The sequence below is a fragment of the Ahaetulla prasina genome, chromosome 14, assembly GCF_028640845.1.
Source record: "Ahaetulla prasina isolate Xishuangbanna chromosome 14, ASM2864084v1, whole genome shotgun sequence".
NCBI lineage: Eukaryota > Metazoa > Chordata > Lepidosauria > Squamata > Colubridae > Ahaetulla > Ahaetulla prasina.
In genome coordinates, this window is record NC_080552.1 from 19,875,241 (window position 1) to 19,901,231 (window position 25,991).

Genomic DNA, 25,991 nt, shown 5'->3' on the forward strand with positions numbered 1-25,991 from the left:
GTGACGAGAGCATGAGTGACCGTGCATAAGGCATCCCGGTCCAGAAAGGGACGCAACTGGCGAATCAGGCGAACCTTTGGGACAACCGTGACCTGGATAATGGAGAATTCTCCACAGACATTTTGTTTGGGACCACCAGAAACTTCATGAGCTAAAAAAGACTTTAGGGACTCCTCCAGTCTAAGGTGAAGACTTCCTAGCTCAAAAGGCTTGTTGAGATCACCAAAACGCACTTCCCATCCACTTTCTCCATCCTTCCAACCAGTGGTGAAATCCAAATTTTTTTTTACTACCGGTTCGGTGGATGTGGCTTGGTGGGCGTGGCAAGGGAAGGATACTGCAAAATCCCCATTCCCAACCCACTCCTGGGGGAAGGATATTGCAAAATCTCCATTCTCACCCCACTCGGGGGCCAGCCAGAGGTGGCATTTGCCGGTTCTCCAAACTGCTCAAACTTTCTGCTACCGGTTTTCCAGAACCTGCTGGATTTCACCCGCTTCCAACCCTCCCCTTTTCCCAGCAAAACGTGCCCGCTCGTCATCGGATCTTCAGCCCAGCCTTTGGAGCCCAGGAACCGGGATTTGCGCATGAGTATCCTACACACACATTTGGTAAGGGGGGTGGGTGGGTTCTTCCGGGCCACCGTGGCTCAGCGATGCCATACCTACCGGCTGCAGGGCCAGAGGGGAGTTTTACTCCTCGGCAGCTGACTTAGAGCTGGCCGATTTGGAGACTTGGATGATCTCCACGGATGTGAAGGCTTTGCCGGTGGAGAGACGGTGCCTGGTGCGGAGTTTGTTCAGAGCGGATTCCGCCATTCCTGCTCTCTCTTCAGCATCGTCCAGCTCGTGCACCGTTTTCCGGTACCTGGCCAGGCTCTGGTTTGCTTGCTCCTCCTGCAACGAAAGGAAGGGATTATTTTTATTTGTGTATGAAACGAATTTATATAGCCATCCAACATAGAGCCAGTTTGGTCTAATGGTTAAAGCACCAGGCTAGAAAGCAGGAGACCGGTCATCATCCATCAGAATAGAGGTGGAACGGACCTTGGAGGTCTTCTAGTCCAACCCCCTGTGCAAGTAGGAGATTGTGTGTGTGTATGTGTTTGTATACACAATTATACACAATTATAGTATAGTTGTTATACTAGTAGTGTATATAATATATATAATATATATTATATTATTAATAATATATTATTATATATTATATATATATAGTTATATAGTTTATAGTTTATAACTATAGTTATATAGTTTATTATATATATATGTTATAAACTATATAATTAACTAACGGTACTATAATTATATATATATAATTGTTTATATAATTATATAGAGTATAACTATATGTAGAACTAGTTTTATCTAGAACTATATATATTTAAACTATATACTATATGTGTGTGTGTATAGTTATAGTTTTAGTATAACTATATATAGTTTTATCTAGAACTAGAACTAAACTATATAACTATATACCGTAGTTAAACTATAACTATACTATATATGTGTTTGTGTATATAGTTAGTTCCATAGTATAACTATAGTTTTATCTAGAACTATAACTATATAACTATACTATAACTATACTATATATGTATTATAGTAGTTTAAAGGTAAAGGTTCCCCTCACACATACGTGTTAGTCATTCCCGATTCTAGGGGGTGGTGCTCATCTCCGTTTCAAAGCCGAAGAGCCAGCGCTGTCCGAAGACATCTCTGTAGTCATGTGGCCGGCAGCACTAAATACCAAAGGCGCACGGAACACTGTTCCCTTCCCACCAAAGGTGGTCCCTATTTTTCTACTTGCATTTTTTACCTGCTTTCGAACTGCTAGGTTGGCAGAAGCTGGGACAAAGAACGGGAGCTCACCCCGTTATGCAGTGCTAGGGATTCGAACCGCTGAACTGCCGACCTTTCGATCAACAAGCTCAGCATCTTATATTGAAAATGACAGTACGTACAGCGTCCTCAATCTGCCTCTTGTAGGTCTTCAGCTTGTTCTGCAGCTTTTCCACCAGTTCCTGCATGCGCTGGTTGGTCTTGTGGTCCTCTTCGGTCTGGAAGACCAGCTCCTTCAGGCGCCGCTCGTTCTTGTGCAGCATTTTCACCGTCTCCACGTGACGCTTCTGCTCGGAGTCCAGTTCGGTGTCCAGTTCCTTAATCTGAAAAGGAAACCAAGGGCAAGGTTGTGAGATCTACCTCCAAGGGGGGCAAGGGGAGGTCATAAGACGGGCACCATCACGAGAAGCTATCACTTAATACTGCACTGGTGAGGCCACACTTGGAATACTGCATCCAGGTCTGGTCACCGTGAGAAGAAAGAAAAGATTCTAGAAAGTGTGCAGAGAAGAGCAACAAAGATGATAAGTCTGGAAGCCAAAGCATATGATGATTGACTGAAGAACTAGTATGTCTAATCTAATGAAGAGAAGGATTGGGGTGACATGATAGCATCTTCCAATATTTGAAGAAGAAGGGCGGGGGGTCAACCTGTTCTCCAAAACACCTGAAGGCAGGACAAGAAACAATGGACAGAAACAAACCTAGGAGAGAACCAATCTAGAACTTAGGAGAAATTTCCCGATTGTGAGAACAATCAATCGGTGGAAATGGTTGCCTTCCACTGAAGTCGGTGCTCCATCACTGGAGGTTATTAAGAAGAGATTGGACAACCAATTATCCAGAATAGAGTTAGGACTCTTGCCTTGGGCTGGGGGTTGGATTAGACCTCCAAGGTCCCTTCCAATCCTACAATTCCTGAAAAGGCTACTGCCAATAAAGGCTACAATATATTCTTGTAAGTCACCTTGTTATATAACAATAACAATAAAAACAACAGAGTTGGAAGGGACCCTGGAGGCCTTCTAGTCCAACCCCCTGCCCAGGCAGGAAACCCTACACCATCTCAGACAGATGGTTATCCAACATTTTCTTAAAAATTTCCAGTGTTGGAGCATTCACAACTTCTGCAGGCAAGTCGTTCCACTGATTCATTGTTCTCACTGTCAGGAAATTTCTCCTTAGTTCTAAGTTACATCTCTCCTTGATTAGTTTCCACCCATTGCTTCTTGTCCTGCCTTGAGGGGCTTTGGAGAATAGCTTGAGTCCCTCTTCTTTGGGGCAGCCCCTGAGATACTGGAAGACTGCTATCATGTCTCCCCTAGTCCTTCTTTTCATTAAACTAGACATACCCACTTCTTGCAACCGTGCTTCATATGTTCTAGCCTCCAGCCCCCTAATCATCTTTGTTGTAGCCGCCTTGAGTCACCATCTGTGAACAGGGGGCAATATAAATTTCCTAAATAAATAAATAAGCTCTCCCCATAAAAACCACTTGTCCGGGATGCATAAAGCAGGGGCGTCACACTCAATTTCATTGACGGTCGCTTCAGGGTTGTGTTTGACGTTGGGGGGCTGTTGGAGGCGTAGCCGGGAGGGGGGCATGGCCAGTTTGACGTGTTGGGGGTGCCTGTGATGGATGTGAGAGATCTGCCAGTGAAAATGGGCTCCCAAGCTCCGTTTCGGCTGCGATGGCCTCCTGCAACCTTCTGCCAGCGAAAATGGAGCTGGGGAGTGCCACACACAGCCTTTCCAAGATCCGTTTTCGCTGGCAGAGGCACTGCGGGCCAGTCCTTCACTGTTTCCAGGGTGGCCAGATCTAAGCACCCCATGGGCCGGATCTGCCCCCCGGGTCTTGAGTTTGACACCCCTGGTATAAGGTCTCCTGCCTTGACCAAGGGGTTTGAGTAGAAGACCTCCAAGGTCTCTACCAACCATATGATTCCATGTCCTATGATCCTGGTCAAATGCCACAAAGAACGTGGGAAGCGTTAGGAACTGGAAATTGGATGGAGGTTGTGGAGAGGAGAGGTTCTTACCCGAGTCTCCAGCTTCATGATGGTCCTTTTCCCACCTTTCAAAGCCATTTGCTCAGCTTCTTCCATCTTGACCTGCAGGTCCTTGATGGTGACCTCGTAGTTCTTCTTGATCTTCTCTAAGTGCATGGAGTGATCCTGTTCCTGACGTAGTTCTTCAGCCATGCGGGTGGCCTGGAGGGAATGAAACGAAAGGGAATTAAGAACCGGAGGGGGGGGGGGACCGAATTTCACCAAACTGTTATAATTTAAAATTTGAATTTTGCGAGGGCCCAGAGAAAGATTTGCTGGCCCAAAGGTTGTCTGTCTTTGCTTTGTTGCCTTCAAAGTTCAACCAAAGTTCTAGCCAACCATGATAGCTCCCAGGGGCAAAGGGCACCTTTGAAAAAGTGTCGTGTGGTTACAGGATGGGTGAAAAATAAATAATAAAAGAAAAAATAAAGAAAAGAAAAAATAATAAAAGAAAAGAAAAAAAGAGAAATAAAGAAGAGAAAATAATAAAAAAGAAAAGAAATAAAATAAAAAGAAAAGGAAAGGAAAAAAAATAAAAAATGAAATAAAATTAATAAAATTAATAAAAGAAAAGAAAATATAATAAAATAAAAAAGAAACTAAACAAAAGAAAAGAAAGGAAAAAAAATGAAATAAAAATGACATTAAAATTAATAAAAGAAAATAATATAAAATATAATAAAAGAAAAAAAGAAATAAATAAAATAAAATAAAAGAATAAAAAAGAAATAAAAGAAAATAAAAAATTAAATTTAAAAAATAAAATAATTAAATTAAATTAAAATTAAAGCCAAACAGTGTCGACTGGCGGCCCCCACGGGGAGGGCCTTCTCTGTGGGGGCTCCTACCCTGTGGAACGAGCTTCCCCTCGGGCTTCGACAACTACCTGACCTTAGGACCTTTCGCCGCGAACTGAAAACCTATTTATTTCATATGGCTGGACTGGCCTGATTTTAAATTCTAAATTTTAAATTTTAATTGAATTTTGATGGGTTTTAAATTTCTGTACTTTCATGGGGTGTAATGTTATTTTAAATTTTCTGGCAAATTTGAATCAGTTTTTTAAGGGTTGTTTTAATTATGGTGTATGTTTCTGTTTGTATTTTATTTGCCTGTTCACCGCCCTGAGTCCTTCGGGAGAAGGGCGGTATACAAATTAAAACATTATTATTATTATTATTATAAATAAAATTAATAAATAATAAAAAATAATAAAATGAAAAGAAATAAAAATGAAATAAAATTAATAAAAGAAAATAATAAAATGAAATTTAAAAATAAAAGAAAAAATAAAAGGGCTCTGTAATTCGAAGGAATACACCATTGAAGCTCACATCCGCCACCGCTTTCTTTGCCCTCTCATCCGCCGATCGGAATTCGCTGATGAGCTCCTCGTGTTCGTTGCTTATGCGTGTGAGGTCAGATTCCAACTTGCGTTTGATCACTAGCAAGCTCTGGTTCTGCAGAAGGAAGAGGAGACGTTAAAGTAGGACCTGTTAAACCAGGGGAGCATCAAGCAAAGCCCACTGCAACTACATAGCAAAAAAAGCCCTAAGAGTTGTAAACCTAATCTTGCGTAGCTTCTTTTCCAAAAACACCACACTACTAACCAGAGCATATAAAACATTTGCTAGACCAATTCTAGAATACAGCTCACCTGTTTGGAACCCTCACCACATCTCTGACATCAATACAATTGAACGTGTCCAGAAATATTTTACAAGAAGAGTTCTCCATTCCTCTGAAAACAACAAAATACCTTATTCCACTAGATTTGAAATCCTGGGCTTAGAAAATTTGGAACTCCGTCGCCTTCGACAAGACCTAAGTTTAACTCACAGAATCATCTATTGTAATGTCCTTCCTGTCAAAGACTACTTCAGCTTTAATTGCAATAATACTAGAGCAACTAATAGATTTAAACTTAATGTCAACTGCTTTAATCTAGATTGCAGAAAATATGACTTCTGTAACAGAATCATCAGTGCTTGGAATACTTTACCTGACTCTGTGGTCTCTTCTCATAATCCTAAAAGCTTTAACCAAAAACTTTCTACTATTGACCTCACCCCATTCCTAAGGGGACCATAAGGGGCGTTTGCATAGGCAAAGCCAGAAAGCTATCCAAACTTAAACTAAGCTTCGTTGCAGCTTCCAATCTGAGTTGGTCACCAGGACCAAAGTTTTATTCTTCCAAGCTTTGGGATTTATGTTGGAGCCCATCTTCAGGGAACTTCTCCCTCTCTCCAGAGTATGTACGCTGGGCTGTCCTGCACGTTGTATTTATGTGGTTCCTGGTTGTGTGTAGCTTTTAATTGCTCATTAGAGTGTTGATGGCTGGTGGTAAATCAACTGTTGACTGACAAGATTTGTTGCTCATTATCTCCTCACAAGGCCAGATTGGGTGACTGAGGTGTGGCAAAGTTTGGGAACTTGTGTAATATGTCGATTAAAATATAATGGTTAAAAGGGATAGGCTTATTTCTTGCCAGAGATACGATTTAAATTCCTCTCTTCTCTTCTCCATACAAGGGCCAGATCTAAGTAAGTACCCATTATTTAAATCGGTATTTTTCACCCTTGGCAACTTTCAGATGTGTGGACTTCAACTCCCAGAATTCCCCAGACAGATTTGCACAAATCTGAAAGTTGTCCAGGTTGAGAAACACTGATTTAAATTAAAAAAAAAACCTGAGCCAATGGCCTATTTTTGTTGTGGTCTGCTGGCAGCCTGCAGACCTGGCAGCAGAGTCGGACAGAGAGGAGGCTGGGGAGGAACATGGGCCAGTCCTGGAGTCTAGGGAAGGGCTCTGCGTTGGAGGAAGAGATGAGGCCCGGACCATCTGGGAGTTATATGCTGATTCCAGAGCCTCCAGAATCTGACGTCAGCGAGGCAGAGGAACAGGGGGACCTTGTTCCCAGTGCACATGTGCGCAGAGCTGCCAGAAGGCAAGAACAGTTAAGACAAAAGAGATGACTTGGGAGAAAAGCTTGGAGATGATTGGCCCCTCCCATAAGACATAAAGGAGGAGCAAAGGCTCATGAGCCTTTGCAGGAAGCAACTTTGTTCATTCTGGTCGGTTTAAATTCTGAAGCTCCGTTTTGACTCTGTGCTCCGTGTGGCCTTGTAACGCTAATTGCCAGTTAGGTCTTTGGCAGCGTGTCAAGGGACATAAAGGTGGGTGCTTATCAGCCTTTTCCCGAAGGACTGTGGCAGACTTCTCTTGGACTCTTTACAAACTATTTGTGACTCATCACGGGCTGTGAATGAACAGAATTGAAATAAAAAGAGGGTTTTTGGGACTAATTGTGTGTCTCAGGAAGCCTAGGTCAGAACAATTTTTCATGATTCGTTCCGTTCTTCCCCATAGGAGATGGAGGCCATAGATGTTGACTCACCTGAACATTGAGTTCGTTGTGCCTTTCGGAGACGTCCACCAATTCTTGCTCGATGAGTTTCCGCGAGCGTTCGCTGCCCTCCAGGCCGGTGCGCACCTCTTCCAACTCCGTCTGGAGAAGACTGAGGCGGCGTTCTTGAAGATTGTACTGTTCCCTCAGCTCTTCGTGTTGGCGAGCATCTTCGTCCATCTGCATCTGCATATCCTGGAGGCAGAAAAGTGTCAGAAGCCCATGCTTAATCTGAGCCATCGGGGATCAATCCTAATCAACAATGGGTGGAGATCCGAACCGGTTTGCTACCAGTTCGCTGGCTGCGCATGCACGCTGTGCGCCAAAAGGAGGCTTGGAAAGGTAAGTAGAACAGTGACGGGGGGGGATCAGCTGTGGCGTGCAATTTAGCAAAGCTAAACCCCGCTGCACAGCTGAACATTGGAAATACTGGTTCGGAGGAACCGGTAGCATTTTTTAACTACCAGTTTGACTGAACCGATAGCTTTTTTTTTTTACTACCGGTTCGCATGAACCGGTAGTTTTTATCACTACTGGTTCACCTGAATCGGAGAGAACCAGTAGCATTTCACCCCTGGTGGAGATCCAAAAAATATGTCCAGGATGGAACATATTTTACCTGCTGCCTTAAAACTTCCACCTGTATCTAGGCTAGGATAAGAACTTGGGAAGATGGGGGTGCTTGCCTTAAAAGCAAGCTCACGTATAGCAAGGAAATGGGTAGGTAAAGTTCTCAAGGGCTTTATTTGGTAAGGGTCTACTTGTGGACGTATACTAACTACAGTTTTGCTAATTCATGTCCTACAATAAGCCTTCAGCGAGTTTCCTTCTGGGTTGTGGCCTAAGTTTTTAGGATAGCTTTACTTTTTTCTGGCTTTGAAGGCCTGGCTACATGTTCAACTGGTTCCTTCAAGGAGATAAAGCACATTGAGAATCTTCTTAAGAAGAGCCAGTGAAGTGGAGTGGTGAAAGAGTTGGATGAGGAGCAGGTTCTAGTGTACTTTCATCCACAAGAAGCTTCCTAGGTGACCTTGGACCAGATGTTCTGTCCGGTCAACCTATCTCACGGGATGGATGTTGGGAGGAAAACAAGAGATGGAGAAGAAGACTCAGAACTTAGTGTCTTTCCTCTGTTCTCTTCTGGCCTCCTTTCCTATAACTTCTTTCACCTTGATCTGTTGCTGGAGTTTCTTCAAGGTCTTGACCAGCTCGCTGTTGTTTTTATTGGCATGGTCCAGCTGGATCTCCATTTCATTCAGGTCTGTCTCCATCTTCTTTTTCAGCCGCAGGGCCTCTGCTCGCCCTTTGGCCTCCAGTTCCAGACTAGACTGCAGAGACTCGATGGCACGCTGGTGATTCTTCCTACAGAGGTGAGCAAAAGTCATTGTCAGGCTCCCAAAACCAAGAAAGACACACTGAGATCCTTCTAAGCATTTTGGTTCCCCACCTATAGACAGAATCTTGCCAATTTAAAGCAAAGTACTTGTATATATTCTGAGAACTTTTAAGGAGGACCTGACTTGACCGTCTTCCTTCCAACCAACCTATCTAAACTTTGCTGTCTCTTGATCCTCTGGAAGGCAGCCCCTCCCTCATAATGTGGTGCCAGGTGCAGTGCCCCACAAATTCCATCTCCCCAACCCACATCACCCTTATGGCAATAATGGAAAGTGGGGCACCAGTTTGGAGGCTGTCTCACAATCTACTCTGTTTTCCCGAAAATATGACCTACCCTGAAAATAAGTCCTAGCTTTTTACATGTGCGCCCAATATAAGCCCTCACGGTACGGAGAATTGTTGTAGTCTACCTGGGGACTTGGCAGCGAAGTCGGACAGGGAGGACAATGGGTGAGTCCTGGAATCAGGGGAAGGCCTGGACAAGGGCTCTGCCTCGGAGGCAGAGATGGGGTCAGGGCCATCTGGGAGTGATGAGCGGACTCTGGAACCTCCAGAGACGGACAAGAGAGAGGCAGAGGAACAGGAGGAGCCTGTTCCTGGTACACGCATGCGAAGAGCTGCCAGAAGGCAAGAGCAGCTGAAGCAAAAAGAACGACTTGGGAGTAAGGTCAGGAGATGATTGGCCCCTCCCATAAGGCTTAAAAGAGCAACAACAAGCCGTTGGGTTCTTTGTTGAAAAGCAACGTTGATTCCATTGCTTCTTGTCAGCGTCTCTTGAACTTTGTGGGGGTTTTGCCAAGAAATACCTTTGGCAGGTGTCCAAAGACAACAAAGGTTGGTGATAAGGCCGAGGGACTGTTTATAAAGAATTTGTTTTGGACTAAGCTGAGAATGAATTAACTCTCAATTGTTTTAATAAAATAAGTTTGTTCAGGACTGAATTGTGTTTGATAATCACTGCTTGGGCCTCGGTCACAACAAGAATAGGTTTCAAACCTTGTGGCTTCAAATTCTTCCTCCTTCTCGTGGATTCTCCGGTCAATGTCTGCCTTGACTTGGGCCAACTCCAGCTGAATGCGGATCAGCTTGCTCTCTTCCACCTGTCAGCAAATAAAGGAGGAGAACCATAGCCTCAGTTTCCCCAAACAGGAATCCCAGCGCTCTGTTCATGTGGCGAGGAAACCTTTCGTGTTACCTCGAGCGTCTGAATCCTTGGGCCCATTTCTCTGAGGGAAGGATGCGTGGATGACAAAGGAGAGCCAGAATGACTAAACCAGGGGTCTGCAAACTTGGCTCTTTTAAGACTTGTGGACTTCAACTCCCAGAGTTCCTCAGCCAGCGAAGCTGGGTGAGGAACTCTGGGAGTTGAAGTCCACAAGTCTTAAAAGAGCCAAGTTTGCAGACCCCTGGACTAAACCAATGGAAGATGCTACCGCATTCAACATTACCTCCAGGGAAGACTCAGCTTCCTCTAGGGCCACCTGAAGCTCGTCTTTCTCAATTTCCAACTTCTTTTTCATCTTCTGCAGCTCGTGGACGCTTCTTCCTCCCTCACCCAACTGGTCAACCAAATCCTTGATTTCCTCTGAATGAAAAAAAAAAAAAAAAAGATGCACGAACGGATATTTATTCAAGCTTAAGCTTAAAACATTACTGGTTAAGAGTAACAGAGTTGGAAGGGACCTTGGAGGTCATCTAGCTCAACCCCCTGCTCACGCAGGAGACCTGGTACGAGGGATTCGAACCGCCGAACTGCCGACCTTTCTGATCGACAAGCTCAGTGTCTTAGCCGATGAGCCACCTAGCCAGGCTTAGCAGATATTTATTCAAGCTGACCATGGGCGGCCACAAAAAAGAGGGAGTGGTGAACTTATTTTCCAAAGCATCAGAAGGCAAGAAAAGAAACCATGGATGGAAACTAACCAATGAGAGAAGCAATCTGGAATTAAGGAGAAACTTCCTAACAGCGAGGACAATTAACCAGGGGAACCGCTTGCCTCCAGAAATTGTGGGTGTTCCATTACTGGAGGTTTTCAAGAAGAAACTGGACAGCCACTTGTCTGAGATGGTCTAGGGTCTCCTGCTTGAGCAGGGGGTTGGACTAGAAGACCTTCAAGGTCCCTTCCTGCTCTATTCTGATTATTATTTTTTTCCAAAATATTTTTTTATTTTTTATAAACATATTAAAAAAAATTGTTCATTGTGAACAAATTATTGGTCAGGTACATCTTAAAACATATTAAATTACCCAAATTGTAACCTAATACAATGTGTTTTCTTCTTCTTCTTAAATTTAATTATTTATTGCACAAATCTAATTTAAAAAAAAATCAAATTCAACCTATTCTGAAAGATATTTAAAAGAAGTCTAGTCCCCAGATTTAATTCCCTGAAACATCATCAATAAATGTATTAAGCTTTTAAATTTCACCAGTCAAGGCTTTGTATCTTCGTTACTAATCAAAGGTCAGATCATCCAAAAACTCTTTCTTAAAACTGCCCAGAAATCACATAGACCTTTCTTTCTTATATAGGAATAGTCCTGAACTCACAAAGACCACTCCTCCCCATCATCTTTCTCTGCCTCTAAATCAGTAACATATATTAAAAAATTTCTATCTAATTAGTTGAACTTCATTAATAAATCTTCTATCAAGTTTTTAAATTTCACCAATCAAAACTGTATATCTTCACTACTAATCAGAGGTCAGACCATCTAGAAACTCTTTCTTAAAACTGCCCAGAGATCATATAGACAATTGCTTTCTTATAGAGGAGTAGTCCTGAACTCACAAAGACCACTCCCCCACCATCATCTTTCTCTGCTTCTAAATCAGTAACATATATTAAAAAATTTCTATTGACCTCACCCCATTCCTAAGAGGGCTATAAGGGGTGTGCATAAGAGCACAAAAGTGCCTACCATTCCTGTCCTATTGTTCCCTTCATTATATCAAATTGATATAGTTAATCAGTTGAACTTCATTAATAAATCTTCTATCAAGTTTTTAAATTTCACCAATCAAAACTGTATATCTTCATTACTAATCAGAGGTCAGGCCATCTAACTCTATTCTAATTATTATTGTCGGAAACCTACTGTGAAGGTCTCACAAATGGGGTTCACGTAACCCTGGGGCTTTTAGGATACATGGTGATTGCCAAGCATCTGAATTTTGATCACATTACAGCGGGGATGCTACGATGGTACGTCCTAAGTACGAGGACTACTTTGAGTGGTTGCTAAACGAACGGTTTTTTTGCAGAGGACCACCTGAACTCACCCTGAAGAGTCTTGTTTTCCTTCTTCACGGATTCCAGGTGCTCTAGGGCTTCCTCATAGGCCGTCTTGAGCTTGAAGTTCTCCGTCATGTACATGCGACATTCCTTCTGGGAATTGTCCACCTCCAGTTGGAGCTCCTCACACTTCTGCTGCCATTCAGCCAGCATCTTGTCAAAGGCCCGTTGCTTCTTATCCAGGACTGCACAGGCTGCGTTGGCCTGGGAAGGAGAAGAAGACAAGTATCACCCTCAACCTTGAGGTCTACCTCTGATGATCTTGCTTGGACTCCAAGCCTTGTCTCTAGGTCTTCGTCATTCTGATGGACAGAACCTCTGTGTCTGAGGTTCTTTCTAACAAGAAACCAACCTTAACTTCTTTGGTACTGATGTTGAATCTGGCAGGATATTTATTGACAGGAACGGCACCTATCATTTGTGGTTAACCGCTTAACCTTGGTGACATCATTATGGGTAATAGGATAAGGTTAATCATCATATTAAATCAGAAGGGGCCAATCATAGCCCTTCAGAATCCATTTTTGCTGTTTTTCTAGAGCCCTCCAAAGTTACGTCTCCAAGATTTCGCAACATATCCAACTGTTGGTCTTCTGTTTTAAATAAACTATGGTCTCAAAACTGCCTATGAAGCCTCCAGGAGAAGAAACCCACTGATGTGGCCTCACTACCTTCTGAGATCAGAAAGATCTAACAATAAGCCTACTTGCAATTGCAGGGTGGATTTTGTTACCCTGGGGTTCAACGTTTACTTGCTTCCACCAGTTTCTTTGCCGAGTTCACACATGACGATAAACCTCATCTGGTTTCATTGGTGTTGCCATACCGCATTCTGCCAACCCAGGCAGTTGAGGCTTTCTGCCAAGAAGATACCCTTTCATCCCCAGGAACATCAGTTTAAAACTTGTTATTCGACCTTTTCAAGATCCAAAGTTAGATCTTCCACTTCCATCTGGAGCTTCTGCTTGTACTTCTCCATGCTGGCTACCCGAGCTTGTGCTGTTTCGGCTGCTTCCTCTGCTTCCTGAAGACGGGCGGTCAGTTTTCTCCTGCAAGCAGACCCCAAAACAAGAAAAAAGGTCCCAGGTATGAGATATCACTGTACTTCTCAGAATCCCTCATCAGGTTGCCAGATGTCCTAGATCAGGGATCGGCAACTTTAAACACTTAAAGAGCCATTTGGACCTGTTTCCCACAGAAAAGAAAACACCGGGAGCCACAAAGAAGAACTTCCCCCTGGACTTCGACAATTACCTGACGTCAGGACCTTTCGCCGCGAACTTAAAACTTATTTATTTCGCCTTGTTGGACTGGCTTGAATTTTTTAAAATTTTAAATCGATTTTATGGGTTTTAAATTTTTGTAAATTTTATAGGGAGATATTTTATTTCAATGTGGCCATTCGAATAAGTTTTTTAAGGGTTGTTCTTAGTATTGTATGTGTAGTTTGTGTATTTTATTCTGGCTGTGCACCGCCCTGAGTCCTTCGGGAGAAGGGCGGTATACAAATTAAAATATTATTATTATTATTATTATTATTATTATTATTATTATTATTATTATTATTATTATTATTATTATTATTATTATTATTATTATTATTATTACAAAGGTCCTAATCGGAAGCCTTCCGTTCAATTCTGGAGCTGACCAGAAGTCCGGTTCCCCCACTGTAGAGCCTCCTCCTAGTGCGGCGTCCTTTTTCCTCTACCTATCCTAACTGAAAGCCCTATCAATTGTGGAGCCAACCGGAAAACCTGTCCCTTGCCAGAGAGTCTCCTCTTGGTGCGCCGTGCTTCCCGCCCCCACAACCAGAAGCTCCTATCAAAATTGTGGCGCCAACCGGCAACAGGGAGCCGCAACAGAGGGATGAAAGAGCCACATGCGGCTCCAGAGCCACAGGTTGCTGACCCCTGTCCTAGACCTACAACCTTGCTCTCTACCACCTTACTCACTTAGTCTCTTCCAGCTCCTCTGTTCTCTGAATAGCATCGGTTTCATATTTGGTCCTCCAGGTTGTAACTTCGGTGTTGAGCTTGGAGACCAAGCGTTGGAGCTCAGCTTTGCCGGTTTGCTCTTCCTCCAGCTGCTCTTTGATCAAATCCAGGTCGTGTTTGGTGTTGGCCAGACTGACCACTGCAGCACTGCGGGCCTAAGGACAAGCACAGTTGTAGCTGATTAATGTCCTTCCCTCATATTTCCATTTCTTTGTTGATCATTTCTCTTATAAAAACCCTCAGGCCCAACCAGATGAAAATCATAACTAGCCAACTTTTGTTTAATTATCAGAAAACAAGCTTTACAGAGAGTTAATTTCTGAATTAACTCTTAATTAAAAATTAAAATTATTTAATTAAATAATTAAAAATAATTAAATAATTTAAATAATATTTAAATAATTTTAAAATAATTAAATAAAAAATAATTAAATAATTAAAAATAATTAAAATTATTTAATTAAATAATTAAAAAAACAAGTCAGTCCTAGAGGAGATCAACCCTGATTGCTCTTTAGAAGGCCAGATCCTGAAGAGGAAACTCAAATACTTTGGCCACCTAATGAGAAGGAAGGACTCCCTGGAGAAGAGCCTCATGCTGGGAACGATGGAGGGCAGAACAAGAAGAAGGGGACGGCAAAGAAGGAGGTGGCTGGATGGAGTCCCTGAAGCAGTCGGCGTGAGCTTCAATGGACTCCAGAGGATGGTAGAGGACAGGAAGGCCTGGAGGAATGTTGTCCATGGGGTCGCGATGGGTCGGACATGACTTCGCAACTACCAACAATAACAACAATTTCTGAATTTCTGGCAGATCTTGCCCATCTCCCTAAAAGCCAATGTCTGTTGGTTTTTTGTTTTTTTTTGTAGGAGATGTCCCAAAATTACACTTATTTGCTTTTTAGGACAACCAGTTCCCCCTACAGCGCCATGATGAAGTTTCTCCAAGATGTTGGGATCTGTGGCCAAAACCCACGTGAGGAACATCAACGTGTGGCGTCTTTGCATGCTCTGATTCTCAACTTTCAGAACCAGCTGAATTTGGAGTTCCTCGTTTGGAGCTCTCTGTGCTTGGCTTACGTGATTTGGGTTTGAATAAGCAGATGGACCCATCGTTCCAAGAACTTACCTTAGACTCTTCGTCCAGCTGTCGCTTGAAGTCGTCCACTTGGGAAGTGAGGGATGTCTTGACCCGAAGGACTTGATTGAGCCGTGACTGACCTTCTTCATGCTCCCGGCTTAGCTCGTTGTTCTCAGCTGCAGCGGAAGGGTTAAAAAGAGGAATGGAGGAGAACTGGGTTATTGATTGATTGATTGATTTCTCCATTCAGCTCACCATACTTGGTTGGCTGATGCTTCCCTCAGCATGATCAATCTTTAAATGCCCAGGAGACTGAACGTAACTTCATGAAAGTGATGGTTGTGGAAGACTGGACTCATGGGTAAGGTTCAGGGGTGAAATGTTACCGGTTCAGACGGGTTCAGCTGAACCGGTAGCGATGGCGGCTAGTGGTTTGGAGAACCAGTAGTGATGGCGGCACGAGGCTCTGCCCACCTGTCCGGTCATCTTTACTTCCTGGTTTTAACCAGGAAGTAATCTGTTTTTTTACTGCCTGCGCACACACAGAAATGTTTGCACATGCGTAGAGGTTCCAAGCGCACACATGACATGCACGCGGGATCAATACGGAAGGTAAGTGTCAAGGTTCCAGAAAGTAGATTTCACCCCTGGTAAAGTTGTATGTATGGTTATATGCAGGACTGAGATTTTGCGGGGGGAGGTGTTTCTGATCAGTGGATAGCCAGAAAATCTTTTATTTTGTCTCTAATTTTTTTTTTCTTCTTTTATGGCTGAGCTAGGCCTCATTTACAAGGCAACCTGTACCTTTGGCTTGTTCTTTGCTTCAAGCTGGCAGGAAATTGAGCATCAAGGTTTGGCAATCAATTCACCCAAATCTGGTGATGCGGTTGGAGGAACACCAAAAGAGACAAGATAAATGAAGCCTGGCCTTCAAAGGTCGCCCATCGTGCATCTAACTTCTCTTGAAAAAGGGCAACACAATTTCTCTGAGGTATGAATGGAAAGCTAAAGACACGAGGCCATGACCACGAAGGAATCGCTTAGCGGCCATGGAGAACATTTTTTAAAGTTGGGATAACTCAATAAAATGAAACAAAATAAAGTGGCGGAGCTCTGGAGATTGCCAAAGGGAACCAACCTTGGAGTCTGTTCCTGACGGCGTTGATTTCTGCTTGATTCCTTTCCATCTCAGCCAATCGGGCAGTGACTTCAGCCAGGTTGTCCTCCAATCTGCGGACATGAGCTTCAGCATTAATCTGTCAGGATATAGAGGAGAAGACAACTTCAGAATAAGTCAAGACTTCCTGCTTACATTTCAACAAGCTAACTGCAACCCTTGGAACTGGTCTCTGTTGCAGCTAACTAACAGTAGTACGGTACTTGTTAGGTCCCCAGAACTACGAAAGACACATCTTCTAAGCAATGTCTTTTATCATTCCTCATCTGTAGACAGAATCTTGCCAAGCTGAAGGAACTACCGTATTTTTCGGAGTTATAAGACACAATTTTTTCCCTCCTAAAAGAGACGGAAAATTTGGGTGTGTCTTATACTCCGAATGTAACCCCGCCCACCTGCCTGCCCCCACCTTTCGGCCTCCGTGCATCCTCTTCCTGGCTGCAAAGATTGCCACTGGCAACGGCTTATATTTTTGGGCTCCGCATGTCGCGTTTTCAACCTCCAAACGCTCCGTTTGAGAGCCCTTCAAGGCTGTGGGGATTGCCAAAGCACATCGTTGCAGATCGCCGCCCCAAAACGCAACGCGTTTGGAGGCTGAACACAGGACGTGGAGTGCCCAAAATGGCTACCCAGTACAGCTGCTGCCTTCTCTTACCCCTTCCGCGCTTTGCCTGCTTTAGTCACTGGAACTCCCTCTGACGATCAGCTGTGCTTTAGAAGCTATTTTTCAGCCCCAACCTCAAAACCAGCGAGCAAACTAATGTGCTGAAGTTGACCAGGCTAAGGACTAGCCAGATGAATACCTGGTAGGCAGAAATTTTTTCCCCCTATTTTCCTGCCCAAAAACTAAGCTGCGTCTTATACTCTGGTGTATGTTATACTCCGAAAAATACGGTAGTTGCATTATTAAATATATACTCAGAAGTTCTAGGGAGGAGCTGACCTGACCTGCTTCCTCCCGACCAAATGATCTAAACTTTGCTGTCTCCTGGTCCTCTGGAATGTAGCCCCTCCCTTCTGGAAATCCAGACTCTATTCCACCCTGCATCCAGTAGATCAATCGATCAAAGGATTCAGTAAAGATCTACCATGTTCCTGACTTTGCCTCTTCAACCAAATAACTAGGGTGACAAAGAGAAGATGCTGGTTGAGGATCCAGCCAGGAGGGTGGGGTTCCCAGCCTTGTGCGATGGCGTTTTCGTCTCCTTCGCCTTACCTTGGATTTCTGGACATTTTCCATGCTGCTGCTGAGATCATCAATCTCGGCCTTCATGACCTGCTTGTCTTTCTCCAACTTGGATTTGACCCTTTGCAGGTTCTCCAGGTGTTCCGTCATCTCGGCCATGGCGTCGGTGTGCTTCTTGCGCAGGGTGGAAGCCGTGGCCTCGCTCTGCAAGGCGGCTTCTTCCAGCTCTCGCCGGAGCTTAAGCAGCTCGGCTTCCCGTTTGCGGTTCTGCTCAATCTGGGCGCAGGGAGAAGAGAGGGGATAAGAGGTAAGCACGTCCCTCCCTTTGAAATCATCAACGCTGCTCTGACATGGGGTCCCCAACATTGACCCATCGTTACTTCCAGCGCTTGAAAACTGTACAAAAGAGAGATGGCTGGGTGTCCTATGGAGCACGGGGTCTCCAACCTTGGCAACTTTAAGACTTCTGGACTTCAACTCCCCAAGTTCCTCAGCCAACAAGTCTTAAAGTTGCCAAGGTTGAAGACCCCTGCATATGGACGATTCGTTCTTTTGAGACTCAGTTTCTCAACATGTGAAATGGGCACCGCACGGTAGCCGTCAGCTATCTTGATTGATGTATGTTTACCTGAGCTGTGGTAGCTCCTCCAGCTTCTTCAAGTCTGTCGGTGAGCTCTTCCAGTTCCCGGGAGAGGTCACTGCGTTGCTTTTCAATCTAGAAGCAAAATATTAAATATTATTTTATTTTATTAAATGTTTATGCTGCTCATCTTCCCTATAGGGAGACTGTAGTTGGGAGTATAACATTTTAGCCTCCCTTCCTCCCTCCCTCCCTTCTATCTTCCTCCCTCCCTCCTTCTTTCCTTCCATCTCCTTCCTTCCATCTCTCTCCCTCCCTTCTTCCCTCCTTCCTTCCATATCCTTCCTTCCTTCCCTCCTTCCTTCCTTCTATCTTCTTCCTTCCTTCTATCTCCCTCCCTCCCTCCCTCCCTCCTTCCTTCCTTCCTTCCATCTTCTTCCTTCCTTCCTTCCCAAATACATTGTCCTAAAAAGCTCAAAGTCAATGTTTAATTTATTTCTTTTAGGTTTTTTCTTGATCTTGCCTTTGTTTTTATAAAGAACTCAAAGTATTATTTACTGAAGTGTTAACTCAACATACTTAATATTTCTTCCTACCCACCCCCTCCCCAACAACAACCCTGGGAGATGGGCTGGGCTGGATAATGGAAAGATCCAAACCATTTTATCAAAATGTTCAATGACAAAGCAGAGGTTACAGCTGCGAAACAGGTTGATTTGAACTCCCAGCAATGTTTCAGGGTAATTGGAAATGCTCAGAAGAGCCCTAGAAACAATGATTTCCAAACTGCAGATGGGATGTTTCAAACATGACCTGGAGAATCTCAGAATCAACATGATTTTGAAATGTTTTGCACAGTCCTGCAACCCATGTAAGGAGTCTAAAATGGTTTGGTAAGACTACTGGTAGGATAGCCATGGCTGTCTTGAACCGAAAGGGCCAATTCTTTGATGATGGAGAAAATAGATTTACCTTCGCCCTTATGGACCGTTCTGCTTCCAGCTCTTCTTCCAACTCTTCAATACGAGCCTATGAGAAGTAAAAAAAAAAAACCCATGAAATGTGAAGCAATATAAAAAAAACGGATACAGGAATTGGGCATGTCTAATTTAATGAAGGGACGCAGTGGTTCAGTGGCTAACACGCTGAGCTTGTCGATCGGAAGGTCAGCAATTCAGCGGTTCGAATCCCTAGCGCCACATAACGGGGTGAGGTCCCGTGACTTGTCCCAGCTTCTGCCAACCTAGCAGTTTGAAAGCACGTAAAAAATGCAAGTAGAAAAATAGGGACCACCTTTGGTGGGAAGGGAACAGTGTCCCGTGCGCCTTTGGCGTTCAGTCATGCCGACCACATGACAACGAAAACGACTTTGGACAGTGCTGGCCCTTCGGCTTTGAAATGGAGATGAGCACCGCCCCCTAGAGTCAGGAACAACTAGCATGCATGTGCGGGGGAACCTTTACCAATTTGATGAAAAGAAGAACTAGGGGTGACATGATAGCAGTGTTCCACTATCTCAGAGGCTGCCCCAAAGAAGAGGGAGTCAAGCTATTCAACAAAGCACCTTAGGGCAGAACAAGAAGCAACGGGTGGGAACTAATCAAGGAGAGAAGCAACCTGGAACCAAAGAGAAATTTGACTTGACTTTGGCTTGACTCCAGATGATCTCTTCAATGTTTTCTTTCATGGTGAAAATCAACTCCATCCCTTGGCAAACTACTCTGGAAGCCCTGAGAAACTGAGCTGACGTAGGGTAGTTTGAAATCTTAAGATGTCCTCTTAGAGTAGCCAAATCTGGATGGGAACAGGGGATGCTGATGCTGTTAGCCAAAGTTGATTATGGAAAAAGGTGGTGGAAGGAGACAAATAATGTCCGTCTGTCTTTCTCTCCCCTACCTGGTGTTCTTTCAGTTTTCTCTGAAGGGTGGAATTCAGGGCCTGCTCATCTTCCACCTTGGAATTGACAGAGTTGATCTCTAAGTCTCGCCTGGAAGAGAAGATACATCATGCTTATTCAAAGACTCTGTGGACGTGTAAATGTCTATTCTGTCTCCTTCCCCACTTCGGATCAACGAGCTGGCCTTCAGCCCAGTGGATTCACAGCTCTTATCAGTCCTGGCAGAGAAATCGCAGCTGCCTGCCAAAGTTCAAACAAATGACTCGTAGCAAGACTTTCAGCTCTTTTTGAAACAGATCAGCTAAACTTTTGCTTCCCGTGGAGTGAGAGCAGTCCCAAAGCTCCTTATATATCCTGTGTGGTGGGGCTCCTGCTCCACCCTTCCCTTTGATGACGCCGCCTCTCTAATCTTCTGAAGCGCGGGTCAATCCAAGCTTGATTATTATTATTATCAGCTGGGTCTGAAGGCGTAGCCTGGGGAAGGGAGGAATCAGGGGATGACGGCCTCATTACGTCCTCCGACTGGTCTGGTTCTGGCTCCTGGAGCCGGGCCAAAGGAATCGGTGCTCCCGAGGTAAACCTTACCAGTCCTTCCCCCTCACTCTCGGAGTCACTTTCGGGCATGGGGCCAGGTTCGGGGGCTGGAATCACAACAGTGTCCATGCAGGTCCTCCAACATCCTAGGTCATGGTTGTCCCAAAGGAGCTTTTTCAGAAGGCAATTGGACTTTCTGGTTTTTTCTCTTGAAGACGTTTCGCTTCTTGGATGAGAAGCGAAAGGTCTTCAAGGGAAAAACCAGAAAGTCCAGCTGCCTCTTGAAAAAACACCTTTGGAACTGTGGATGCGTAGTTTCAAACATCATATTAAAGCTTGCGCTCAGGTTCACAAACCATGATTGGGGTGTTGCCCACAAAGTGCTACACTCGAACAAATAAGCTATGGTTGGTTTTTGCAGCCTCCTGAACCACAAAATATATACCCGCTGGGAGTGGGTTCTACTTAACTTTACTACCGGTTCGCAACAGGAGCATGCAGACTTCTGTGCATGCACAGAAGCTTCTGCGCATGCACAGATCATCCATGATGACGTCCAGGTGGGTGGGCGGAGCCTCCCGCCACTTTTACTACCGGTTTGCAAGTACTGGACCAAACCGGGAGCAACCGGTTGCTTTACACACTGTAAGCCGCCCTGAGTCTTCGGAGAAGGGCGGGATATAAATGTAAATAAATAAATAAATAAATAAAAACGGGAGCAACCCACCACTGATACCCACCGTTTTTGCTCAGTTTGAGTGAACGCATCTGGAAAGCAGTAATAATCAAGACCAAACTTCCCTATCTAGTACCCTCCAGGAGTGTTGGACTTCATCTATGCCAGCTCAGCCAAGTGGTTTGTTCTACAAACCAAGCGTTTACATCAGGGGTAAAATCTACTTACCTTACTTACCGGTTTGGAAGTGCACGTGCCGCGCACATGCACAAGCACATCACATGCGTGGGCAGACCCTCTGCGCACGCGCAAAACCTTTCTGCGCATGTGCAGAGGATACAAAACACATTACTTCCTGGTTAAAACCAGGAAGTAACGACAGCTGAGCCAGTGGGCGGAGCCTCGCACAGCGATTGCTACCGGTTCGCCGAACCACCTGCCACGATCGCTACCGAATTGGGCGATCCGGTTGAAACCGGGAGCATTTCACCCCTGGTTCACGTGGAAGGAGGACCTAGCCACTTACTTCTTTACCACCTCTTCCAGATCCAGCTTAGTCCTTTCCATTTCGTTCAGATTTTCAATGGTCATCTTCAAGTCACCCTCCGCTTTGCGACGGGCTTTTTCAACCTCGGCGCGGATTTTCTTCTCTTGTTCCCAGTTGTCTTCCAACTGGTTGAGACAAGCCAAGGAACCAGAGATTAGAAAGGAACCATTTACCAATACAACCAAGGAAACACTCAACTATACGAACAGCGCCGTGATGCAAAAAAAGGTACTGAGGTCCTAGAACAAGGGCGTCAAACTTGATTTCATTGAGGGCTGCATCAGGGTTGTGTGTGACCCAGTGGTGGGTTTCAAAATTTTCTACTATCGGTTCTGTGGGTGTGGCTTAGTGGGCATGGCAGTGGAAGGATCCTGTAAAATCTCCATTTCCCACCCCACTCCAGAGGAAGGTTACTGCAAAAATCCCCATTTCCTCACAATCAGCTGGGACTCAGGAGGCAGAGAATAGATGGCGGCAGGGGCAGTCGGAGGTGGTATTTACCGGTTTTCTAAACTACTCAAAATTTCCGCTACCGGTTCTCCAGAACTGGTCAGAACCTGTTGAAACCCACCTCTGGTCTGACCTTGGGGGGCTGGGGCCATGACCTGGGTGGGCGTGGCCAACTCAACGTCACTCCTGTCGGGAGCACCTGTGATGGGCCAAGCGGGCATGGGGGGATCCTCCTGCAATCCTCTGCCAACGAAAATGGAGTTTGGGAGGGCTGCATGTAGCAGAAGGATGCAGGAGGCCGTAACAGCCAAAAACGGAACTAGGGAAGACTGCATGGGCTGGTCCTTCACTGTTTTCAGGGCGGCCGCGCAGGCCAGATCTAAGCACCCTGTGAGCCGGATCCAGCCTGCGGGTCTTGAGTTTGACACCCCTGTCCTACAAAGAGCTTAACAAAGAGCAACAAAGATGATAAAGAGGTTTGGAGGCCAAAGCATGGAGGTTAAGGGAACTAAGTACTTCTAGTTTAATGAAGAGCACGACTAGGGGTGATATGATAGCAGTCTTCCAAGGGTCTGTCACAGAGAAGAGGGGGTCAATTTATTCTCCAAAGCATCTGAAGCAACGGATGGAAACACACCAAGGAGAGAAGCAACCTGGAACTAAGGAGAAATGTCCTGACAGTGAGAATAATTAATCAGTGGAACGACTTGCCTTCAGAAGCTGTGAGTGATCCAACACTGGAGGTTTTCAAGAATTGGACAACCAATTGTCCAGAATAGAATAAGGACTCCTTCTTTGGGCAGGGGGTTGGACTAGAACAGGGGTCACCAACCTTTCGCACCTCAGAGACCACTAAATTCATAATTTTAAATCCCGAGGACCATTAATAATATGATTTTTTAAAAAAGATAAATAGTATTTAGTGCAATATAAAAAATGCAAATAATTTTTCTGCGGACCACCAAAGTTTTCTCACGGACCAGGGACCACTGGTTGATGACCACTGGACTAGAAGACCTTCAACATCCCTTCCAGCCCTACCATTTACGGTTTACGGGACCGCCTGCTGCCGACAGTTACCTCCCATTGTCCGATACGTCCAGTGCGCGCCCACAGGGAGGGTCTTCTTAGGGTGCCGTCGGCTAGTCAATATCGGCTGGCGGCCCCCAGGGGAAGGGCATTCTCTGTGGGGGCCCCGGCTTTATGGAATGAGCTGCCGGTGGGACTCCGTCTCCTCCCTGATCGCCGGACCTTTAAGCGCGAGCTCAAGACTTTCTTTTTTCACCAAGCGGGGCTGGCCTGATTGATTTTAGTATGGGGGATTTTAGTGGGTTTTTTATAGGGTTTTACCTAGGTTTTAGCTTTGATAAATTTTAGCTAATATTTTAATGTTACAGCGATTGAATCAGTTTTTTAAATTTGATAGTGTATTTTAAATTTTTGGGGATTCTTGTTGTTTTATTGGCTGTACACCGCCCTGAGTCTTCGGAGAAGGGCAGTATAAAAATATGAATAAATAAATAAATAAATAAATAAATAAGTTTGTAAAAAACAAACCAAAAAAAAGGCCACCGCAATCTCTCCCTTAAAAACCCCCTTTGGTTGAAAGTCTGCTCCAGCCTCTGCGGAAGGAGACGTTAATGCTGACCTCGTGGATCTGAGTGCTGAGTTTACTGTTGTTTTTGGTCAGATGGTTCACTTTGTCTTCCTCAGCTTGAAGGTCGTCCAGCGTTTTCTGCAAAGGAGGAGGAAGCATCGTGAGGAGGAGGAGGAGGAGGAGGAGGAGATGCCACGTTGCAGAAACAGCTCGCGGGGAAAAGCCGAAGATGCCACAATTGCACCACAATTGAAATCTTCAATGACGTCGAAAACTGCAGGGACTTAAGGTAGCTGCACAGAGTGACTAACTCAAAGGAAGCGAAGAATAAACGTAATTGCCAGGGGTGGGCTTCAAAATTTTTAGCAAGGGGTTTTCTGCCCCAGTTGCTCAGTGGGCGTGGCCATGGTGGGCGTGGCCTAATTGGCCTCCTGCACCATCATGGGGAGAGGTGTTTTTGCCCTCCTGGGGCTCCGGAGGCTTTTCTCGAACTTCCAGGAGCGCAAAAACGGCCTCCCCAGGTTCCAGAGGCCCTCGGGAGGCCGGAAACAGGTCCATTTCCGGCCTTTCCGAATTTCTGGTAGGCCTGTTTTTCGACCTCCCTGAGCCTCTGCACGTACCCTGCATTTTCCTGCAGCCAAAATGGGCCGCGTTGGGACTCCTGGGAGGGGAGGGGCTGGGTGGGTGGGTGGGTGACGCCAGCCAGAGTGGGATTTGGGGGTTCTCCGAACTGCACAGAATCTTAGCTAGAGGTTCTAGCAAACCCCCCAGCAGCCCAACTCTGTGCCGTTTCCACCTCCCTGTTATCAAAGCTGGAGCAGAGATGGGACATTATACACGGAGACTTCAACTCGCAGCCATTTGTTTAGCAATCTTTCAAAAGTTACAATGGCGCTGAAAAAGGGGCTTATTGGTCGCTAATGTGCGGATCTGACATTAGTGACCATCACAGCATCCTGGGGGGTATCACATGATCGAAATCCAAGGGCTTGGCAACCTGGTGTCTATTGATGAACGCTGCAGCATCCTGGGGCGTCATGTGACCACCACTCGCGATTCCCTAGCCTGCTCGTGACAAGCAAAGTCAATGGGCCAAGCCATATTCACTTAACAACCATGGGGCTTGTTTAATGACCCCGGTGGAACAGGTAGTAAAAGGCAGGCCTGCCTCACTTAATAATCGCATCACTTAGTCCCAATTAAGTCGAGGAGTATCGGTGTGATGCCTTTGGAAAGCGTAAATCTTTGCCTTGACCGAAAGGTGGAGTTCTGGTCCATAAAAATCGATAGGATGAGCCTTGACCTTATGTGAGTCAACAAAAAGAGCTGCTTTCTTCTCACCTGGTGTAGCTCCTCCAGTGCCCTTTTCTCCTTCTGGAGTTTGGCCACTGAGTCCTCGCGGGCTTGCAGGTCACCAGTCAAAGTTCGGACTCTGTGATCAAGAGCCTTGAGAGAAGCAAAAGAAATTCATACAGATCCACCCATCTGAGCGGATGACCAATCTAAGATGTACAGTTAGGATGGAAAGGAAGAAAGGAAGGAAGGAAGGAAGGAAGGAAGGAAGGAAGGAAGGAAGGAAGGAAGGAAGGAAGGAAGGAAGGAAGGAAGAAAGAGGAAGGAAGGAGAAAGAGAGAAAGAAAGAAAGAAAGAAAAAAGGGAAAAATGAAGGGAAAGAGGGAAGGAGGAAAGCAAAGCAAAGGAGGGAGGGAGGAAGGAAGGAAAGAAAGAAAAGAAAAGAAAGAAAGAAAGAAAAAAGGGAAAAATGAAGGGAAAGAGGGAAGGAGGAAAGCAAAGCAAAGGAGGGAGGGAGGGAGGAAGGAAGAGAAAGAAAGAAGAAAGAGAGAGGAAGGAAGGAAAAAAAGGAAGGAGGGAAGATGGGAAACAGGAAAAGGAAGGAAAGGAAGGAAAAGAGGAAGAAAGATGATGGGAAAAAAGAAAAGGAAGGAAAGAAAAGAAAGGATGGAAGGAAGGAAAAAAGGAAAGGAAAATGGAAGGAAGGAAGGAAGATGGGAAACAAAGGAAAAGAAAGAAAAGAAAAGAAAGGATGGAAGGAAAAAAGGAAGGAAAAGGGAAGGAAGGAAGGTAGAAAGACAGAAAGAAGAAGAGGAAGAAGAGAAAGGGGAAGAAAGAGGGTGGAAGAACACATAGTCTGATCCATCTGATATACAAATAAGTCATGGCAAGTATGACTCTGCTGGGAAGTTCTCCCTTCCAGAACCAGCGAAGAACAACCCAAAACACGCCTTCAAAGGGCCACCACCAAGGACAAAATCC

The 25,991-nt window shown here is 45.0% G+C and overlaps 1 protein-coding gene across 1 annotated transcript in view; it reads right to left on the reverse strand.

Moving 5' to 3' along the window:
- The window catches only part of LOC131185179 (myosin-16), a 59,995-nt gene that overhangs the window by 1,162 nt on the left and 32,842 nt on the right, over nt 1-25,991 (reverse strand). Inside the window, exons 23-42 of the mRNA XM_058157439.1 lie at nt 25,059-25,163; nt 23,769-23,855; nt 21,650-21,795; nt 19,913-20,003; nt 18,989-19,045; nt 18,065-18,151; nt 17,467-17,712; nt 16,212-16,329; nt 15,122-15,249; nt 13,954-14,150; nt 12,915-13,047; nt 11,986-12,202; nt 10,150-10,286; nt 9,698-9,801; nt 8,473-8,665; nt 7,295-7,498; nt 5,230-5,355; nt 3,887-4,057; nt 1,970-2,170; nt 669-896 (exon numbers count right to left, since the gene is read on the reverse strand). Of these exons, the coding sequence (XP_058013422.1) occupies nt 693-896; nt 1,970-2,170; nt 3,887-4,057; nt 5,230-5,355; nt 7,295-7,498; nt 8,473-8,665; nt 9,698-9,801; nt 10,150-10,286; nt 11,986-12,202; nt 12,915-13,047; nt 13,954-14,150; nt 15,122-15,249; nt 16,212-16,329; nt 17,467-17,712; nt 18,065-18,151; nt 18,989-19,045; nt 19,913-20,003; nt 21,650-21,795; nt 23,769-23,855; nt 25,059-25,163 (2,952 nt within the window). The 3' untranslated portion in view covers nt 669-692. The remainder of the gene's footprint in view (nt 1-668; nt 897-1,969; nt 2,171-3,886; nt 4,058-5,229; nt 5,356-7,294; nt 7,499-8,472; nt 8,666-9,697; nt 9,802-10,149; nt 10,287-11,985; nt 12,203-12,914; nt 13,048-13,953; nt 14,151-15,121; nt 15,250-16,211; nt 16,330-17,466; nt 17,713-18,064; nt 18,152-18,988; nt 19,046-19,912; nt 20,004-21,649; nt 21,796-23,768; nt 23,856-25,058; nt 25,164-25,991) is intronic.